Source organism: Alosa alosa, chromosome 10, assembly GCF_017589495.1.
Source record: "Alosa alosa isolate M-15738 ecotype Scorff River chromosome 10, AALO_Geno_1.1, whole genome shotgun sequence".
NCBI classification, from domain to species: Eukaryota; Metazoa; Chordata; class Actinopteri; order Clupeiformes; family Clupeidae; genus Alosa; species Alosa alosa.
The window spans coordinates 24501708-24523588 of NC_063198.1; the positions used below are offsets into that span (position 1 = coordinate 24501708).

General features: G+C 40.8%; 2 protein-coding genes across 3 annotated transcripts; one reads left to right on the forward strand and one right to left on the reverse strand.

The window, feature by feature from the left end:
* The first annotated feature begins 1095 nt into the window (after window positions 1–1095).
* On the forward strand, window positions 1096–13035 carry ninj1 (ninjurin 1). The gene is made up of 3 exons (XM_048254822.1): window positions 1096–1433; window positions 6261–6498; window positions 12879–13035. The coding sequence occupies exons 1-3, from the start codon at window positions 1383–1385 to the stop codon at window positions 13019–13021; spliced, it is 432 nt and encodes a 143-aa protein (XP_048110779.1). The 5' UTR covers window positions 1096–1382; the 3' UTR covers window positions 13022–13035.
* Window positions 13036–14857: 1822 nt separating this feature from the next.
* card19 (caspase recruitment domain family, member 19) lies at window positions 14858–20505 on the reverse strand. 2 transcript variants are annotated; one of them, XM_048254823.1, is made up of 6 exons: window positions 19680–20505; window positions 18768–18907; window positions 18379–18535; window positions 18194–18259; window positions 16890–16955; window positions 14858–16544 (listed from the first exon to the last, which is right to left on the reverse strand). In XM_048254823.1, the coding sequence occupies exons 1-6, from the start codon at window positions 19735–19737 to the stop codon at window positions 16432–16434; spliced, it is 600 nt and encodes a 199-aa protein (XP_048110780.1). In that variant the 5' UTR covers window positions 19738–20505; the 3' UTR covers window positions 14858–16431. The 2 variants fall into 2 exon arrangements, with proteins under 2 accessions (XP_048110780.1, XP_048110782.1); XM_048254825.1 differs by having other exon boundaries at window positions 19731–20497.
* Window positions 20506–21881: the final 1376 nt, after the last annotated feature.

The following is a 21881-nucleotide window of genomic DNA, read 5'->3' on the forward strand; positions in this document are numbered from 1 at the left end:
AAGAATTGAAATACACCCAAAGCTGAAAACCCTTGAGAGGAAGCTATAGAAATATGAAACTAGATGTCAGACCTACGTGACTACATGCATAGACTATGTGCACAAAATGAAAGCAATCACAGAACCGCAGCCTTTCTATGTGTGTGTGTGTGTGTGTGTGTGTGTGTGTGTGTGTGTGTGTGTGTGTGTGTGTGCGTGCGTGTGTGTGTGTGTAAGAGACTGTATATCTTGTCACTATTCCTCTAAGTCCTCTAACTTGCAACTATGTGACAATGTGACCACATTCACAAATGCAAATGAAAGTAAACATAAAACCACAGCCTTCTTATTTGTGTGTAAATAGGCTGGACTAGTCCACTGCTACAGAAAGTGACTTACAAGGGCCATTCTCATCAGGGCAAGTCAGTATGCTGGCCGACAGGTGCAAACAACCTGCAATTTATGACAACACATGTAAATCGACAGAACACTTGCAAATAGACAAAACACAAGCAACTTAAAAGAACATCTTCATCAATTTGACAACAACAAAAAAGTGAATAGTCTACAGTCCTGGAGGTGGAATAAACCATTTTGCGCTTTAGCAAGTGGTGAGTATGACCTTAGACAGTCTTCACTAGTTTTTATATACAAAATTCAGTCAATCAACCAAGTTATTCAGCAAGTACACTTCACAAATTAACTTTACATTTCGTCTTCAATTCAAAAAGCCATTTAATTTGGAAATAGAAATATTCAGGAAAAATAAAATATTTTTTCGAGACTTTACAAGGGCCCTCTTCCCCCTTGGGGCCCTAGTAATCAGGAAAACCTGAACCTAGGAAAACATAAGTAACGGGCACATATCACATGACTAGTTCCCAGTGTTCTGATTGGATGCTCGTGAAAAGTCTCCCACTGTTAATTAAAGATATCCGGATGAAAAATGTTGCCCAATATTAATGTGAAAGTAGGTCTACATTAAGAACATGTCCATCATCAACTCTGTTTCCCTGTGCGCCATGACCTTACGAAACTGAGAAGTGAGTGTGGAGTGTGGTATTAGCCTTTCACTAAAACCACTTTGGAGGTTGCTGGCTGCTGGCCATGCTTCATGCTCGCAAGCGCAAACAATATTGTAGAATAGATTATAATCTTAATAGGAGGAGACTTCAAAATTAGTTTTACATTCTTGGTCCGTGAGTTCTTGATAACCTGCGCTTACTTTCGTTTTGCTAACCCACCCCTCACTCACTGAAGCTTTTTAACAAGGATTGGCGGGCGAGTTAGTAGGCTAATTTCCCCCGCCTCCTTCTGACGACGCACAACAACAAAGCGGCTATCTGGCGAAAAACTAAGGACCTTTCCTCAAAGAAGAAATCACACCACAGCGAAAGCTGACAATGGAAACTATGGAAATGAATGGAGGAGCGGACCATGACAGTGGAGGAGAGGTAAGCCAAGAGCTGGGCATTGTAAGCGCTATCTGGACGTAGGGACTTTGGACGAAATGTCCTCGTATAGCAGCGCGACCGCGGCATGGTAACCCGATTTTCGGAATCGTAACCTACGGTTCAGGGTCCGGCAAGTGTTTGAGCTATAGCTATTTAGCCAGATAAGTAGATAAAAAAACAGCCCAATCTACGTACATAGGCTACCATACGTTTATTCCCTTTATTGCGCTATGGAACGGGATTTCTAGTTCTTGAACCAGGGCGCAGTGTGGACCCCGGGCTAAGAAAGATACATGTGAAACAGGCCTACACTCGGAATCGGAATTTAGTATAGTTATTTAAGCCAGACTGGCACAGGTGCCTGGAATGACCTAGTCTACAGCATATCTGAAAAGTCGGCGGATTGTTTAATGGTTATGGGAGTGACTGTGAATGATTTGCCTCATCCCATCGCGACGCATTCCTGCGTAAACAGCATCCCTTCTGTTGAAAATGTTTAGATTCTTAAATAGCTGCAGTGAGTTTACACTTCATTCGTTGGCATTAGGACGGACAGTTATTCAGCTTGCTCTGTTAAGGCTAATGTTAACTTTATTTTGTGTTCGTGTATTATTTTTACACGTTTACGAAGTATACCAGTGGCATGTCATTTCATAGGCCCATGCCATAGTCACCTAGGTCTAAAGGTGAAATTAAATAGGTCAATCACTTCAGATCCGTTGAGGTTACATTGTTGGCATTCATTACTTTCAAAGCCCACCTGTTTCAGAATCGTGATGAGGTCATAACCACGTGTTACTACTGCAGGAAAATCCCAAACCCATCGGGTGCACCCATGAGCAGACAAGCTGCCTAGTTTTTTATCTGTTGGGTCTTTCCCTTTGGCTTTACATTAATACCAACGGAGGGTTAAGCAGCCCAAATGCATATGAACTTATTCACTAGACAAAGCATTAAAAGAGTAAATAAACTAAGTCTATAAGTATATATACTCTTTTGATCCCGTGAGGGAAATTTGGTCTCTGCATTTATCCCAATCCGTGAATTAGACACAGCACACAGTGAACACACAGTGAGGTGAAGCACACACTAATCCCGGCGCAGTGAGCTGTCTGCATCAACAGCGGCGCTCGGGGAGCAGTGAGGGGTTAGGTGCCTTACTCAAGGGCACTTCAGCCGTGCCTACTGGTCGGGTTTCGAACCGGCAACCCTCCGGTTACAGGTCCGAAGTGCTAACTAGTAGGCCACGGCTGCCCAACTAGAGGTTGCTCTGAGCCTTGGTTAAGGCAAATAAATACAAATTATTCTTACTTTTTTAAATTAACACATGGATGTGGTGGGGCATGCTGTAAACCAACATCCATGAGTAGAAAATGAATCATAAGTAGTCAGACTGTTATTAGAGGCCAGTCATTGGATGGCTGCTCACAAGTCAACTGTGTCCTACTTTATAAATGTTCCAGGAAAGTTGTAATATTATGCAGTATGCACATATTATATGTAGCATTCATACAGTAATAGACCATTTTATTCATTTTAAAGAAAGCATTCAATGTTTGAACATAGTGGCCTTTTAAATAACATGGATTGTTCACTCACTGAGAAAAGGTCAGCGTCTCAGTTAATAATAGAGGGGGTCTGAGTGGCGGAAAGAAAATCCCCTTGACTCACACTCCTTTGTAATCTATCAGTCTGTGAATATTTCATTTTAGTTGTTTAAGTTAAGAATCAGCAGTGGTTTGGAAGGAGTGTTGGAGCGAAATGCTGTAGTGTAATATAGACTTGACTAACACAAGTCAAACAAAAGAAACAACTTTACAACAGACTAAATAAAAGAGAGTATGTGTGAGAGAGAGAGAGAGAGAGAGTGTGTGTGTGTGTGTGTGTGTGTGAGAGAGAGAGAGAGAGAGAGAGGCATAAGTCAAGCGGTTGAATTACCACAGAGAGGAAGAGTGTAGGGCTGAAAGCGAGAGAAAGTGGAGAGCCAGACCAAGATAACAGACAGTGTCTAAGGGAGTGGACCTGTGTTTGTGGAGATTATGAGGGACCGTCTGTCCACGTTTTTTTTTTTTTTTTGCTGCTACCAAGGCTGACACAAGGCCCCTGTTGTTAGGTCTGCACATTCAACTTCTCTCTGAGGAAACAGAAAAAAACAGGAAAAACACATGAGAGCGATCTGAAGGAATGTTTAAATGGTGACACCATCACCAGAATTTTTGTCCTACCGTGGGTTTAGCCTCTTAGCCTCACTGCTAATGAAGCACCTGATGGTCTCCTTTTGGTATGTATTGCGTTGGCTGTATTTATAAGGTCATGGACATTTTATGTAAGGTCACAGACATCTTTGCACATGCATGGTTGTGTCATAAAATTGTATACCTCAGTTTGTATTAGCAGACTTAAGCTGCTTTGTAGAGTGAAATGCACCCGAGTAGGTCTAATTAATGAAACATGACTCTGAAGTGAATAGCTAACTAGTTACATGAGATGTCTGTTATCTGTTTGGGGACATTTGAGAATGCATGTCATGAGATGGTAGTTTCCAGATGTAATGTAAAGCTCAAAGTAAACCAAAAAGGGTTGGTACCACCATAACCCTTTCTCTCAGAGAAAGGAAGGAAATAAGTTAGGCTCAGGTTTTCACACCCACCCCTCCCTTTTCCTCTTAGGTCATGGGGCTCTTCTACTTCCTGCGAAAGATGTCTTCAGCGCTTTCTTAATTCCTCTAAAAATACCCAGTGAAGTTTCCAGTGGAATTCATAGAGTACAAACTTCCCTTTTGGCCATAACATAATAACACAACTGAAATCACAGTGGGAATAACATGATGACAAAACCCATAATGTCAAAGCTCAAGTGACAGACCACAGTTCTTTGGACCTTGCAAGCTATTTCAGTGGACTTTTCACACTAGATCAAATCACTTTGTGGCCCTTTTGAGGACCATATTTATAATACAGATACAAGGGCTCTGCCTGCTCTAAGATATCACAGACATTTTTGTCAATAACTAACCTACTGTATTTATATTACTAATCCAACTAGTGTAGGTTATGCTAGAATGTGTTCATGTCTAGCTTGTTCAGCAATAAGTATACATCGGTAGTCTATAGCAATTTTTTCTCATACATTGCTCAGACGACACGATCCATTTAAAAACCCATAGAGGCTCAGCTTCACTGGACTTTCAATGGTACTTCAGAATGGGCTGATTACATTGCGTTTATTGGACAAACACCCCAAAATCATCACTTCCAGGGAAGCCCGGTGTCTCTGGGAGTGAATGAGGCAGGATGGTCCGGACGCTGCGCCTCTGGGTGATGATAGGAGGAACTGTCAAAGTGGCTGGACTCTTTTTGATTGACAGCCTTAAAACTATGTCTCGATCGGAGGGAGAGTTTTCAAGTTCAGTGCTTTGCGGTGCGTTGGCAGGTGAAATTGAGAGGCAAGCTGCAGCTCAAATTCTGATATATTTGTCAGCAATAGCCTGCAGCTAGTTTCTATTTGTCTTTGTACATAGCATACTGTAAAATAATTAATCATTGACAATTTTTTTTTACAGCTTCCCCTTTTTCAAAGACGAGCTTCTGCCACTGATACAGATGCATTGGCAGTAGTTGTTGGGGTGTAAATTAGTAACCTGACTCTCGCCAGATTAATTTTGTTCCGCCTAGTAAATTAGTGCTATTGACTAAGATTGGCTGAGATAACATTTGGTATATTTCAGTACAAATTAAAAAAAAATTCTAAATTGCAAATTTACGAATATGAATGTTAATATCCCCATGTAAATTATTATAATGACTAAGCTTATTCCTCTGAAGCATTACGATCTATTGCAGATCCCAGCATACAACACAACTGCTGTTTTACAATCTTAGTCCTGTCTATGTCTGATTCAAACAGTGGAGAATAGAGCCCGACCAATATGGGATTTTAAAGACGGATACCGATTTCGATATTTGAAAAAACAATAAACAATAAATCATCTACTGTACTCATTCAGCACGATGATAGATATTTTGAATATTTACAATATTGAAAAGTTCTGATCAAGGTGGGACATTGTGTTTAAAATAGGCCTAAGTATCTGGTATCCTAATGAAAGGCTAAATTATGAAATAATGATTATGAATAATAGCATCAGGTCTAATCTGATAAAGACCAATGCCATGATAACTTTCAAGGTATGTAATCGATGCTTTATGATGGGTTTTTTTTACCGTTAGTAGCATTAAACAATGTGACACTGCTGCGTCACGTTTCATGTGAGCATTCATACCAGAAATATCTCTGATGCGGCACTGCTGCAGGAAACACTTCCAACATGCTTGCGTGTCGCGTGGAAAATAGGCACTGTTTCTATTTCTAGCTGCCACAATTTCGCAGCATGGCAATGGAAAGACAATACTGGAAATTTAGATGTCCGATCAGTACTTGGCTTTCCTTTACTTAATGGTTATGGTTATGGTTATGGGATTTGGCAGACGCTAAATTAAGCTTTGTAATTTAAAAATAATAATTGGCCATTATAAACGCAGATACCGATAGATCAGCAAATAACTACAGTAATATAGATAATATCTATATTTATCGATCGTGCTCTAGTAGAGAACTGTTAAACACAACTGCTGTTTTACTGACAGACTATTAGCCCTCTCTATGTCTGATTCATACAGTAGAGAACTTTTGGTAATCAATAATAAACTTGTTATAGAAATATAACTACAATAAGCGAAATACCCCCTCTGTTTCTCTCTCTGTGTAATTCTCTCTCCCTTTCCCTCTCTCTCTGTGTATCTCTCTCTCTCTCTCTCTCTCTTTCAGCCTCCTCGTCCAGGGCGCTGGCCACGCTCTGCTGCTCCTCTGAACATGAACCACTACGCAAATAAGAAGAGTGCGGCGGAGAGCATGCTGGACGTGGCGCTGCTGATGGCCAACGCGTCCCAGCTCAAGGCCGTACTGGAGCAGGGGCCCGACTTCACCTTCTACGTCCCCCTCATCACCCTCATCAGCATCTCTCTCATCCTACAGGTCTTCGTGGGCGTGCTACTCATCTTCATTGGTCAGTCAGTGAGTGGGCGGGTGGGTTCCGGGATGGGACTGGGTTAATGTTCAACAAAGTGGAAAACCGCATTCTCAAACGTTAACTCTTAAGTCTTTTTCGGACCTTCTGCTGTCTTCAGCAAACATGGGTATTTCGGCCCTAGGCCATCATCAGCATGGATGGAGTGTTTTCACAGCGGCCATTTTTGACATGAAATGTACGATAATGGCAGGCCCAGGTGTCTTTTACTGTCTATGGGTGTTACTAATGACATTAATTAAGGTTCTGATCTTGCTACGCTTAAGCGCTCTGCACATTGGCACCGACATGAATGCGGCACAGTCCCCTTTCGACATGCGGCTATATTAGATTGCTTTCAATACAACCCCACACACCAGTGTCGCACATATTTTGGCGTTGATGTGTGTTGAAGTGACATGGCACTCATGTCGGTGCCTATTTGCGGAGCACTTTAAATGATCAGAGAGTCTTCATTAGTGTGATTAGTAACACCTGTGCTTGCCTTACTATTTCGAGTAGTTAAAATGGCTACTGTGAGAAAGGTCTGTGGAGCTTTGGAATGTGGTTTTTCTGTCCCAGAAGTAAACTGTGTGTACACAAGTCCTCTCACCGCATTTGTTTAATGTGCCCCGCTCACCATCTGGTTTTGTAAACATGATGGTCATTGTGTGCACAAGTACAGCCAATAGAAAACAGTAGAGTCTCATCCATCTCACTGCAGACCAACCCCTTTGACTTCTAGGGAAAAGTGGCAATATAAGGCTGTGCCTACTGGTGCTGTCTGAGAACAGAAAATGTCTTCTTGAATCTGTTCTGATTAAAATAAGTGGATATTTGAAATGTGAGGGGGAGGGAACAGGCACAGATTTGGCCTGAACAATAGTGGTGTGTACTTTTCAGCTGTTTACAGTTAATGGAATGAGCTATGTCCTAGAGGAAAAGACTCCTACAGTGATGGGAGGGGTTACAAAATTAAGAATACCCAATGGCCCAATCCCAAAGTCCGAACTTACAGACTCAGACTTTGCTGTGCATTCTCGCGAAATTTGTAAGGGCTTAGGTCTGTTCCAGTGTCGCATTTCAAAGGGCGTGAGGGTTTGAGTACACACTTACCGAGCCCTTTCCTTGAGTCGGCATCAGTGCAGACTTCACCAAAGGGAATTACCCACAGTTCAAAGCGTTTTGACGTTTACCGCGGAGACCATAGGGAAATCCATAAATTACAAAGGTAAAGAACAGCACGACACGTGCATGGTGCAAGTATCAGCAACATCTTTGTTATTAAACGTCACCATGGTAACATGTGATCTTGTGAAGTGCTGTCCCAATTCCATTTATACCAATCTGAGCCCATGTGGCCTCACACACTCACTCACTTAGCACCTGAGATCAATTAAGTCTGTGAGTCTTTAGTCCTTAGTCCTCAGGGCTCACTTTGGGATTGGGTCAAAATCACATCAATGAGTTTTGTTTGTAATCATGTCAAATACCTTCTATGTAAAGGATTGAGGCAACTTTGGATTGAATTAAATAGAGTTGTCCATTTCAACTTTTAGAATTTAACACGTCTGGACTGCTTAGGAAACTAGTCCTCATTGTTTAAGGCCATAAATCTAACCTCCTTTTTTGCCCAGGTCTCCCTTTCTGTCCTGTTCCACCTCAGTGCACAGGCAGAGGGGTCCATTGTTAGACCCTGAGTGAACTTTGACTGCTCTTTTCTTTTGAAGTCAGGAAGATCCACCAAACTAACAATAGTCACTCAAAGTCAGTTTGTCATCATTGGCCTCAACAGACTGCTTGCACAAAGACATTTTCCTGCACTCACACTACGCAACATATCTTGTATTATTAAAAGTTCAAGCTCTACTCAGTAGCCTGGGTGTACCAGACGCACCTAGTTTCTACAGTATAATCAAATTTGAATTTGCTCTGCAAGTCTGGAAAGGATCCCATTGACACCCGTTTTCCAACCTCCAGGGACATAAGCAGCAGTGCAGTTAAAAGGTGCATGAAATTAGTGCATTAAACTAACAGAATTGTTTCAGAAAAGCAGCAATCACATCTTTCTTATAAACGATGATTTTAAATGCAGTAGTTTACTCAATTTCAAAGAAATAACACGTTGTTACAGGTTTTAAGTGTTTCGGAAACAGATCAAGGTCAATACATTTCTTTTCCAGACTGACACGCACTTTGCTAACAGATTAGCCTGGCTTCACCAAAATATTTTCATCACTGTCCAGAGGATTTGCATTGCATCAGTATCTGAGATTAATTGCAATGCAGTATCTGAGATTAATTTTTATTATTAAAATCAATTTGTTTTTATGAAAATCTATTTTCTCTTTAAATTCCATCACATCTGGAGTACATTTTTTATGGGATTTCAAAATTTGACATTTTGTGAAGCCAATTGATTGTTGATTTCCCAGCCCTGGATTAGGGCTGGGTGATATGGCCTAAAAACAAAATCTCCGAATCGATCCCGATTGAATCGAATGCCATGCTTTCATATTTCAAAGCTGAGGTGCAAGTGGCTACAGTACCATTCGAGTCCAAGCGTGCTAGGGGACCCAGGTTCGAACCTGACCCGTGGTCATTTTCCGATCCCACCCCATCTCTCTGTCTCACACACTTGTTTCTTGGCTATCTGAACAAAGTCAAGCCAAGTTTATTTATAACTATAGCTAATTTCATGCAGAGGGGTTATTTAATGTTTTTGAGAAAAGACAAAAAAGGTCAAAAAAATATACTAAAAATGCACATGGCATGCACAAAATGTTTAGGGCTGGGAAATCAACTACTTAATGACTCCATTTTTAAAAAGTTAGCCCCCATGCTTGTTTTTTCGGTTCTGTGTTATTATTCACCAAAAGGTTTTAGAATTATAAAACCGTCAAAACTCTTACAGGCTAGCCTAGAAACATTTGCCTATTATTCACCTAATCTACCAGTTGGAATAATAAAATGTTTATTTCCTACGGCTAAAACACCTCAGCCAACATGTTACAATAATGCCCTTTTGTCAATGCAGTCTGGGAGCTCCCCCTTCTGTCAGACAGAAGGAGGGAAAAACATGAGCTCTTACTTTATTTTTCAAGAATAAAAAAAAGAGTACAAAAATATAAGATACACAAGACTGTATGTTATACAGTCCTTTTTCTTTACAAAGCTTTCAGACAGTGAGGTGATTTGACCGTGCTATGACCCGACAGTTTCCCTGATGTCTGCCACAGTTCTGCTTTTTCTGTGTACGATTTCCCCTACATTATTTCTGAGTATGTTTTTCTGTGGTTTGTTTGACATTTAGCTTGTCAAACGGTCTACCCACAAATGTTCACACAAGCACTTTCTTTTGCACAAGGATGATTATATTTCTTATATTCAAACATGATTATACTTTAAGCAGAGTTATACTTTTAAACATGATTATAGTTTACACATTTTCATTTTTATAGCATGAACATTTTCATATCAAGAATACATTTTATGCTCAGCAAGGTAATATTTTTTGAAATGTATACAAATAGCAAGGAATTTTGTATAATGTATAAAAATAGCAAGGAATAGCACAGCAAGCAAGCAACAAGCAAGGTATACTTTTAGTCAGAATACCTTTTTGATGTTATCTTTTTATTTCCAACATTTATTTAATCAATCCAAGTATGGTATACAAAAATTCACATTTCAATCTTGTTTCCAAAGCCGTTGCTAGATCCATTTTTCACAAATTTATTCAAATTACAATTAAATGATCTATGACCCGATAATGTAAAAGGACACTACTACTTCTATAATGCACAGCAGATAAGAGCATGCAATGTGTGCATCTAACTTACACACTACGGCAGTACCTTGATTTATGTGGCATGCCTAGCATGTACTGTATGACATGACTTTAAATTACACGGTTCCCACGCATCCTACAAAACCTGGAAAACAATCCTTACTGTACTTGCACTTGTTTTTTCTTTCACTGAGAATACTCTACAAGGCTATCCATCAGAGCTCCCAAAAACAGAAAACAACAAAAACAGAAAACAATGTTATTTGAAAGGGTAAATTATGCTCAGCATTATGTTAAAGGGGAAGAACTATGCAGTTTGTTTAGCTTAATATAAACTTCACAGCTTCGGAGTCATTGGAATGGTTTTATGAGTTTTTCTGGGGCGAATGGTGGCCGTTTCGCTTCCCCCTAGCGCCTGTGAGCAGAAAAAAACACCCTTGCAACTTTGGGCCGGCGGGCTGACGGACAGAAAGTCTCGCAGCCTTGTGATGTAACAAATTGCTTTACTGCACTACACACATACACCATAGGCACAGGCTAGAACAAGGTAGCGATGGAGTTTCTCATAGATTCGTCATGGCAGAGCCAGCGAAAAAAAGCAGAAAGCAAGTAAACCATTGTCGGAGGAACAGGGAAAGACAACCCGGCAGACTGATTGAGGAGTGTCGTAAAATATATACTCTGAAGCTGTAGGGGGAGCTCTGCAGAGAAACCTGTGAGGAAAAAAGCAAGAAAACAGCAAAGAAATTGGCAAAACTGCATAGTTTCTCTTTAACATCGAAATGGCCGTTTATGGATGAGACAATTTTGAATAGGCTGCTCTCGGTTATGTAACAAGGCTGTGAACACATCCAAGCTCACATCATATGATGGCACAAGACATGCTGATTGGATGACATCACGGTATGTCAAGTGGCCTTATATAGGCTACTGTAAATGTTTACCAGTTAATAATCTGTGAATGAAATAAGGTTCTGATAATATTGTAATTGGAACTGTAAGATGTATTCTGTGTTATCATTTACATCTTAGACATGATTTATGGTCCCCAGAGGATCCTTGCATCCTTTCAGTATGGGAGAAGCACAGAGAAAAGAGCTGTGTTCTGCCGCTAGAGAACATGAGGATGAGCTCGTCAGCAGCATTGAGGAGAAAGACACTGACTTGTGTAGTGGATAGAATCAGCAGTCCCGGCTGTAGTTTTTTCACCTCGGAGACCTGGGCTCCGATTTAGTGGAATGACTAAGCCCTTCCTTTGTCTAAGAAACGGGATGGCATGCAATGGGGATGTCGGAGCAGAGGCATGCCACAAAGAGAAACACATTAGTGCATAGCGCAATTCCTGTCTGTCCCACCACCAGCTAAATTGTCACTGACCATTTCCTGGAAATGTCCTGGAAAATGTGTGGGAATCCTGTAGGGCCTTTCACATGAGAAGCGACACCCTCTAGTATTCAATTCATTTTCAATGAGAAGTAGGAGTGCAAAGCGGGCAATTGGAGCTTTTGAGGTGGCAGAGCGGGCATTTTAGTTTTGAGTTGTCTTTCACATGTGCATTTACATGTGTTCATTTAGCAGACACTGTCGTCCAAACTTACCTATGTGAACTACATTGCAAGGGATTACATTGTCCCCAGTAAAACTTGGGGTTAAGTGCCTTGCTGAAAGGGCACAACGGTGGAAGTTGGGAATAGAACCCACAACTTTTTAGGCTACTACCTACTATATGTTGGCACAGCTCCTTAATCACTACACTACCACCGCCCCAATCACACACAATCACACAGAAGGGTTCAGGGCAGACAGCGAGGACCACTTTCTGACTGAAAAGAACCGGCCTCTCTTCTCTCTCAAAATGTGGGAACCACAGGGGGGTAGGGGAACATTCAGAAAGTGTACCACCAATGGGAGGGCCTGAGGCCAATAGACCCTTTCAAGAGAGTTCCATTATCAGCATCATAGTTGGCCCCACAAGACTTCCTTTTTAACATTCCATATGTTATCTTAATGCAGAGGAAGTAGATTGGGGCCCAAATAGAACGTTCAAGCATTGTTTTTGTTTTGATTGTTGAAAGGGTCCATAGATGACCATCTACAGTTAGCTACCAGACGGGTTACTGTGTGTCAGTCCGGTGCTCAATAACACATTTACAGTATGTCACCAAACTTGACTTTAGGGGAAGCCTGATTTCCAACTCCATGCTCAAGATGAAACATTTTTTTGCCCAAATGTATCTCAAATCAATTCCCAAATCCCACATTTGAATTCACATCTACTACTGTATAAAGACATTGTTAAAACAACAGTAAGGAGTTTTTGGTTAAAAAAAGGGAACTTAACAAGTAAAGTGCTGTTGGCACTGAAAAAGCTTGCTGACAAGTGTTTTCTTTTTTCTTGATGATATGGTTGGAAATATGCTGTAAAAGCTTATTTTGGAGTGGTGTTCCATTTTACAGAACTACACAGTGCATTGCTTGCATGACTGGTGGGAATGACCACTGTATTTGACGTTCACAAGACCACATACCATGATTTGTGTTTGCCTAGAACACTTACCTCAAGAAATGTCCCTTTTGTCTTTCCGTACAGTGAAGTGGAATCTTAACGATGAGAGCAAGCACTATAAGCTCAACATACTGGAGAACATCACCACAGCAATGGTCTTCATCATAGTGGTAGTCAACGTCTTCATAACGGCATTTGGTGTCCAGCGCCCTAACGTCAGTGCATGAAGCATATCCCTAGGTATGAATGTGATTTCCACATTTCTTTCAAGAAGACATGTAAACCACATGACCCGTAACGAGGGGTCTGGAATGTTGATTACCTAGCAACCAAGACGCTGTCTATTGAAAAGGGAACTATTTTTTGATGCGTAAGAACGATGTCGAAATTAACATTTTTAAACAATAATGGGGTGTTTTCAGATTATTTAGTTTGTGGTAGAATTGTTGTGTAAAAGCAATATAGCACTCGTGATCGTGGGATTGGTCATGGATATTCCCACGGCTGTTCTTCCAATAGGTTCGAATAGGTAAACACAACAGCCTACATGACACTTGTTTGTCTTCGGTATGTCATGTAAAGAGGGATAATAAATATGCATTTAGACATTGATTCATTTTTGTTTTATGTATACTGTTGTATACTACTTAAAAGCCTCCAATCTTAAATAATTTATTTAAAGGAACATGAGAACGGGAGGCGAGAAGGGGAGCCTATGTATTCTCTTATCTGTATCTGGAGTAGACTATTAATAAGCTTTTCCCCCAAAAGGTTGATGTGTTCCTAAATATATCACTTCATCTTATATCACTTATCTGCTTATTTCTTTTAGATTAATTTACTATACATATTTGCTGATAGATGTAATTAGCAGTTTTTAGGTGGACATACAAAATATACTAAGAATTTACATTAACCATCACATTTATCTCTCACAGGAAAAACAAAAACGAACACAAAGCTATAAACGGACAGAATGAAGGACACTTACTGAACATTTTGTAGACCAAAGACTCACAGCAAAAACTCATCAATGCAATGAAGAGCCTAAGATACCCCTGTCCCATACCGCATCATAGCCATTACATGGACACTGTAACTCCTGTCACTTACCAACCCTACCCTCTATGCATGACTGAGATTACATACATTTTAAGGAAAATATTTATTTTCTATTGGAGATATGAAGTTTTTAATGCTGCCTTCTTTTTATGTACGTTGTTTTATTTTGACTTCTCTACTACTACTACTGCCTAAGGTGCTGTTACCAAGTACATTTGTGCATTAATATTTGTTGGAAAAGATGTAGCCTACGGTGTATATAGTGTGTGCCTACTGTTTAGACTGCGATTCTAAAATGTTTGTCAAAGTTTGTTAAAGGAACCATATGTAAGAAATGTATTTTAATTAATCATAAAATGGCCCTGATATGCCACAAGACATTAAGAAAATATGTTTATTTCAAATACTTATATCACTGACAACAGTAGTCCAGCCAGGATTTTGTCATTTAAAAAGTGAAGTTGCAGCCATCAACTGATGTTGATGTTGTCATGTTGTGTTTTGGCCTGATGCGCTACCCTCCACCTATCTACTGATCACAAAGTCAGTACTGTTTCGGCATCCGGGGGTTGCCAGTTCTGCCAGTCAGAGGGGAGGGGGAGGGGATACACCGCTCTACAGTAATTTGAAAGTGATTGCAGTACCAGTTTTGGCCACAAACTTACATACGGTTCCTTTAAATTTTCGCTCATCATAGTCCTTGCTGTCCATTCTGTGTGTGTGTACTCCTGCACCTTTAAGACCGTATGCCAGGTACATGCAAGCAACACAGAGTTACAGTCCTTAAACAGACCACCGGTTACAAATCTAAGCAAATCATGCAGTCATTTTTTTCTATTGTACAGTTTACAGTATAACATTTTCTGTATAGTTATTTTTTACTATGGACCAAATTATTCAGCCTCACCAATATGTTTGTGATTGTTTGAAATTCTTTTTGTATGGCTATTTATCCTTGTTAAAAACAGTTTGTAAAAAAAGCAATCATGTTCAAAACTATATGTATATAAGCATTTGTGTTTTATTGTCTCTGAAGTCACACTGGCAAAAGGCAGAAAAAGAAAAGTCCCACAATGAAGAACAGCCCAGAGAAGAGCTGGCGGGTATTCCAGAACGTTGATTAGTCACAAGCCTTCCATTCCATTCGCAGAGTGTAGGCTGAAACAGTTAAGCTTCCACTACAGACAATGAAACTGGCTACACCAGGCGTTAAAGCAATGCACACATTTGAAAAAAAAAAAATAAGATCAGTCTTCTTAAACTATTTTTATGCTCTGTGAACTAAACGTGAGTTGCTCGCCTGCTGTGGGAAAACCTAGTAGAGCAGTATTATAGGTTTGTTTTGCAGGTAGAATTGGACCATGGTGCTCTTCTATTAGATGCTTTACCACATGCTCTTGAGTTAATTCAGCCAGGCTTGTGACTACTTCTTGTTCTTGGAATACTCCAGCTTCCAGACATGCGGATACAAGTTTACTGTAAGAACAGGGGGTGTAACATAATGATTATGTGAATACCAGCCAGGCGTAGTGTGTAGTTTTACTGAATGTCAGCAAGAAAACAAAATATTAGAAAACACATAAAAAATATATATTTGACAGCCCAGAGCTGAAAAAGGTTAAGGCCACAAGGAGCATGTAATCCATGAAGAGCAATCACCTGCCGGTCAAGAGGACTGTTATGGAAGTACAGACTGTATAAATAAGAATCAACTACTTTGATTGCGAAAATTAAGGAAGCCTTCAACTTGTACTGAAGACATGTCCCTGCCGCTATACTGACATAAGTAAACTCCACTGCAAGATTTTTGTATGGCTAGGTTTGCACTTGAACAGTCATTGTTGATGCATTTGTTTGGATTATGACAGTATGAAAAAGTAGATTTTTTTCTGGACCTTGATCATTTCTTTGTGAGACTAGTACAAGAAGGTTGTAAGTTACATTTAAAATAAAAAGGCATCTTCAGGTTTCTCTCTGATGTGTCCAAAATGGCAGAAGACGGATTAAGCTACTTAGTGGACTGTAGATTAAAGTCCATCTTAATACGCAGCATGTTATGCAGAGATATATTCTCTAGTTAGACTGTTGCTCCAATGATTTTCCGAGACAAGTTTAAGTAACAGGTATGCAACCCATAGGATTTCTAAATAAATACATTCCCTTCATGTCAAAGATATCTAATTAAACAAACCCAAGAGCACACTTCCCACTAAGGATATGTAGTGGAAAATATAATGAGGCAGACAATCTATGATTCATTTTCTCTGTTACAATTAGTTATGTAAACCGAGCAAACAAAGGTCAATTGCCCCAAGAATGCATACAGCCCTTATGCATTGAAAAAGGCATACACCTTACAGAAATGTGCTAATCTACAAGAGCCTCCATCATAGGAGCCAATGCCAAGGCATGCATAAAAAAAGTATACTATGTATTGCATGTGTACAAATAATGCATTGCAAATATGACATAAAAATTGTGAATCCCCTGATTTCGGTACAAATTTGACACCATGAGATGTTTTGGAAGTGTCCTGTGTGCAATCGGATGTTTTGTTGGTTAACGTGAAGTTGGACTACTTTGGAATAGGGTCCTCTGTGTACCATATCAAAACCTCCCGGACTCGGCGCCCCAGACCGAGAGCCGCCAGGCCCAGAGCCCTGCTGGTGCCACCTGCCCCTTTGGACTCTGCAGAAGGGAGAGATGTAAAGATTTCATTTTGCACGAACCGGACCTTGCGCTCATACATGGGCAGACCAGTATGAAAAACCTGTGCATAAAATATTACTTTTTTTATATGGAGTCATGAAAAAAAAGCAAGAAGTCAAAGCTATCTGCTGTTAAGATGTCTCGAACAGCCTCAACTACCATGAATGGGATCAGCTTTTTTATCTAGCCAGCACCTACAAAGCATGGTAACTATATGGTGTGTCACGAGTTTATCGATCAGCTTTCTGCGTAATCAAAACTGACTGGACAGGGTGTTTCCAAACAAACCTCATAATTGATTGATCACACAAAGCCATGACTCACCTCCACAGTAATACAGAAGCGCTACACCTACTGCCACGCTGAAGCAGCTTAGGAAAAACAAAGGACCTGGAAAGGATCAAAACAAATGCTCAGCGATTCATGAGCTTCAAGCCAGCTCAAGCCGTGTTAACATCACTCTTAAAAGGCCAACGGAAGATGGCTACTAGACTGTAGCCTCGTCCTTACTAATCCACTTTCAATGTCTGAAGTAGACAGTAAGGCATTGCAGGATGTTTATGTAGTTCAGGGATAAACCTGGGTCATTCATATTTAAAGGTAGCCTGGTTAGCGCCACCACTTCTCAATGAGACGTGGTCTGGGAACCAAACGTTCATTTTCTCGTATTTGAAAAAAAAATGCCCAGATCCGTTTATTGGGTGCCACGGATGTCTATCAAATGCGTCTGTGCATAGCTCATCATCGTCTTGCTTTCCCCCCTGTTCTGTGATTGGTTCCCTATCTGAGGCAAAAATTAGGGCGGTAGTTTCCAGGCTGCCTTAGCAGCGTGAATCAAATCGCGCGCAAGGCAGCATGGGAACACCCAGGCTAATTTAAAGGGGACCTTGGTAACTATTTTAACTATTTTTCAACAGCAATAAAACCATTTAGAAATCATTTGGATGGTTAAATAACCTGTTCTGGTAAAAATGGTGACTTTCCCCGCTCCCCTTAGCGTCCCCAGACGGATAACCAACCTTGCAACATTGGGACTGACGTCCCGGTAAAAGAAGTGAGAAACAAGAAACTCATTTTAAATTGTGTTTCTTCCCTTGTAACGTCCACATTGTTCTGCCGAACTTATGCTAACTGTTTCGCTAGCTTGTAAACAAATCCACATTTGGTTTATGGTTAGTTTTTTCACCAATTTGAAATAGCGAAATGCACAACTTCTCCAGCGGAGCGCAAAAAATAGCTAATCCTACCAGGGGGGGCTTTAAGTGGTGCATCTCCTAATAGAAGAGCCCTATGACTTACAAGAGAAAGAAACCCCAGGGTTTATTTTATCAAAAACGTTCATTTGAGTTAACTTTACCCAGGTTTATCACAAAACCACATATTTGGAATACCCAGGTGTCAGACTTGGGGAAAGATGTTTACATACACAGGTTATGCACACACAGTCTATGCATTGAACACAGTAGCTTAGACTGAAGGAGTGATCAAATAAATACTAAATAGACAACTGAATAAGTGTTGGTATGGTATGGTATGGTAGCTAGAAAGATGTAGAGAGGCAGTTAGGATTTTAAAAAGATCAATGTAGTAAAAGGATAAATACAAAAATAAACATGACTCGTACTTACCTCTGTCATTTAGCACAAATCTCTGTCTAGGGGTGGATGCTGGACTAATGACTAGGTCTATAGATTCTGTACAAAACAAAGACAAATAGTTACATCAAAGCAAGTTACTCAGCTGATACAAGCATACAAGACACAAACACAGACAAAGCAAACTACTAGGCCTGTTAAGAATGATAGTGTCTAACCTCTACGGCGGAGGCGTGTAGGCAGGCCAAAGTACACCTCCTCCACGTGAAGATGTAGCGCTCGGTAGAACTCACGGCACGCCTCCTCACCCTTCACTTGCAAGTGTGTCAGGAGTTCGGCCAGCCGAATGCAGGTGGGGACGTCCAGATCCCTGAACTGCAGCAGTTTGGAAAAGGTTACAATGACCCACAGCCAGCCACACTCTTAATTCTATACTCAAAGAAATAACAGATGTACTGTATCTAAAATCTCAACCTGGCTCATGTCTGGGCCCTAATCATTCCCCAGTGTAACTGGCTCATTCATTAATTCGAAAGAACACCTGCTGATGATGTGCTACATCTTCCTGAAAGAAAAAAAACGTCCTTCACAGGATTATGAGTGATACCTTTTTGGCCTCATTGTCGGTGAGAACCTGGGGGTAGATCCTGTTCAGTTGAAGGATGAGTCTGTCTACTACCTCTGTATCTAGACGCCGATCAGCCTTCAAGAACCGGCTGTCAGCTTGCAGCTGTTCCAGGAAGGTTTCTGACACAAATAATCCATGCAATAACATTAGGCTATATCATAGCAGCAGGAACAGACATTGGAATAATCATTAATTGGGTGAGTAATGTAGGCTACCTATGATAAAACATCACCAGAGACAGCAAAATATTTTGACACTGCCTGTCTGGCTTGAAAAGAAATTAATTTAACAATTCTAAAATGAAAAATAAACAATAACATAAGCAGGAGACTACAAAAGAATGATGGCAACAGTTTTTAAATCCAATAATATGGGCAATAAGGGCAGACTCGGAGCGCAGAATCTGGCGACACATCTTTGTGTTGATATTATTGCTTCTACTAGCAACCAACTAAATTATAGCATGGCTAGGTAGGTAGGTGGTCGTTCCGGACACGCAGACTTTCACTCGACAACTGTTCAAACTAAACGCCCCTTGTGAGGCTCTGCCTTCCACAAGACCAAGTTGTCCACGTAAACGGAGAGACGTAAAGCTTAGTTGCTTTGCAAGACATAAATGCAGCTGGGCTGATAAACATCAAGAGAGTCGACATTCTCGCTTCTCTTTAAGATCAACGTACAATAAACTACTTTGGTCAAACAAGTACCACTAACTCAATTACTAGCCTAACTAACCTTTACTGTAAATTGAGCTAGGCTACTGACACTATTGAAGTATACAGGGGCAGGGAGGAGAGCTCAAGGGTAACTAGCTGACGCTTACATCACGCACAAAGGATACAAATGTAACACAATGTAGCCTACCAATATCGTCGCCATATAAACACTGACCCAAAGTAAATATAAGCGCTGTTTTTCGTAGAGACCAAATTCGAAACAAACCTCCCATTGCAGATTCCTTCTACCCTGCCCTTTGTTCTGACACTCCCATTATGGTAAGCTGCCTGGAGGGTCGAACAGGAAGTAACGCAAAGACGGCAAGATGGCAAATAAGAGTCGTGCTGCTGATTCGAGTCTTCGAAGTGAGTGACTGTCCAGTCGAATCGGTTCATGGTTCAAGTCCAGAAATGCGTTCAGGTCCTTCAGTCAAACTTCCGGGACATTGGGACAAAATAGAATTGTTTTCTGTTGACAAGTTTAAGAGTTTGGATTTAAATGCATTCATAAATAAATAAACACACCAGCAAGCAACAGAAGCAAATAAGCCTAATGAAATATTAGCGAGGCTGCCCACCCAAGTTAGGTTTGTTAAAAAAATATTTAGCCTAGGCCTACTGTCCACTTCCCTCAGTTGATGTTGGCTGCCCTGCCAATGCTTCAGATTTCCATACTTAAAATGTATGAAAATGAGCACATAATCAGATAATGCCTCAACATATTCAAACTTGCCTAGAGCCCTTGTCTCAGGATTCCCTCGGTTCTGTAAAGTGCTAAAATCTAAATTATAATACACAACATCATTCCCACACACTCATACACAGCACCACCACAACCACAAAACACTCACACAGAACATACACAACACACACATCAGAGGTTGTTCCAACAAATGCGTTTCTGTGGCAGTGTGCAGATACCCTGGAAATCCAGAGTTCCCGCGAGAACACAATGGAATTGTCTCTGCGAGACACTCTGGCAAAGAGCAATGATGCACGTTACTTTATCCCCAACATTCCTGGAAACCAGCTAAACTGATGAAGACAGCGCTGCAACGTTGGAGGTTCATTGGTCGTAGTGCAGACATCCCAAGTCTCCCAGAAGTTCCGGGAGTCTCCCGTATATTGATAGCGGCTCCCTGACGCCCGCAAATTAGATAAAATCTCCCGGAATCTAGAGTGAGCGATCAAGAGCGAGCATTCGAGACCGCGTGTGCATCTGAGTGTAGCGCGCACACGACGGGAGACAGAGAGAGAGAGAGAGAGAGAGAGGGGGGGGGGGGGGGGTGCCTGAGCGCATCCAAGAGAGAGAGAGAGCATCCTGATTGGCCTCTTTCGCTAAATCAACCAATCAGTTTTCAGTGTAGGCGGGCTTTAATTGATCTCTTTTCTCCCGAACTTAATTAATCAGTTCAGTGTATGAATAAGAGCGTCATAGCAGAGTCAGTGCCTCAAAAAAAACGAAAATGTAGGCTACCCTTGTCTCATAAGAGTAAAAAATAATGATAGGCCTAGTCTTGCACGCTGCCCTGTTTGTAACAGTGACTTTAGCATTGCCCATGCCAGGTGAAATGATTGCAAAAGACATGTTGAGGTGAGTTTAAGTGCATATTATTCAGGCCAATAGCCTAGATGGCTAGTTGCCAAGGCTACATGAAAACACCAAACTACCAAAATCTAAATATTTTTATATATCTATAGGCCTTCCTTATTTCGTGTAGGCCGACTGACTAGGCTAAAGTTTTTTTTTTTTTTTTTTTTTTTTTGGTCGTGATACCTCCCTGAAATGACTTTTTGCAGGTTGGGATGTCTGGTAGTGTTATCCCATTGCGTTTAAGTCCGAAATCATTCAAAGTAAACATGGTAGTGTTATCCAATTGCGTGCAGTGAGATTTTTAAATGCATGCTTGTTGCCGCCCCTCAAGTTGGGCCATTGCATTGCTCTTTGCCAGACCCTTAATCTTTCTAGATTATCAGGGTCTGGATTTTCCAGGCTAGTGTGCAGAGGCCAAATCAACCAAAACAGGAAACAACATTTTGCTTTATTTGTCCGAAATATGCTGTACTCCATTACATTAACACTGATCAATGTCTCAACAACACTCTCAGGCATTTAGATCAACTTAAAGGAGAATCTCTGTTTCTCAAAGTCACTGAGTAGCCTACTGTTGGTACGGGAAAACAATCAGTTCTACTTAGTGTTGCTGCAGCCAACAACTAGAGTTGCTAGGGGCTCATGAACATGAACATGGGCTCATGAACATGCCCCCGGAGTGTAGTAGTGCACTGATGTAATAATTGCTATTGCTCAAGTGCTTAATTGCTTTCAGTGCTTTTGACTAATGCACTTTAATCAAGTTACTGTAGCCCTCTTTCT

Excerpts from the sequence above, each read along its gene's own strand:
- ninj1 (XM_048254822.1), top strand. The coding sequence starts at position 1,383 with ATGGAAACTATGGAAATGAATGGAGGAGCGGACCATGACAGTGGAGGA. Across the intron at positions 1,434-6,260 it reads ACCATGACAGTGGAGGAGAG|CCTCCTCGTCCAGGGCGCTG; the intron begins GTAAGCCAAGAG and ends TCTCTCTTTCAG. Across the intron at positions 6,499-12,878 it reads CGTGCTACTCATCTTCATTG|TGAAGTGGAATCTTAACGAT; the intron begins GTCAGTCAGTGA and ends CTTTCCGTACAG.
- card19 (XM_048254823.1), bottom strand. The coding sequence starts at position 19,737 with ATGGGAGGTTTGTTTCGAATTTGGTCTCTACGAAAAACAGCGCTTATA. Across the intron at positions 18,260-18,378 it reads TACACGCCTCCGCCGTAGAG|AATCTATAGACCTAGTCATT; the intron begins GTTAGACACTAT and ends TGTTTTGTACAG. Across the intron at positions 16,545-16,889 it reads GCTTCTGTATTACTGTGGAG|AGTCCAAAGGGGCAGGTGGC; the intron begins GTGAGTCATGGC and ends TCCCTTCTGCAG.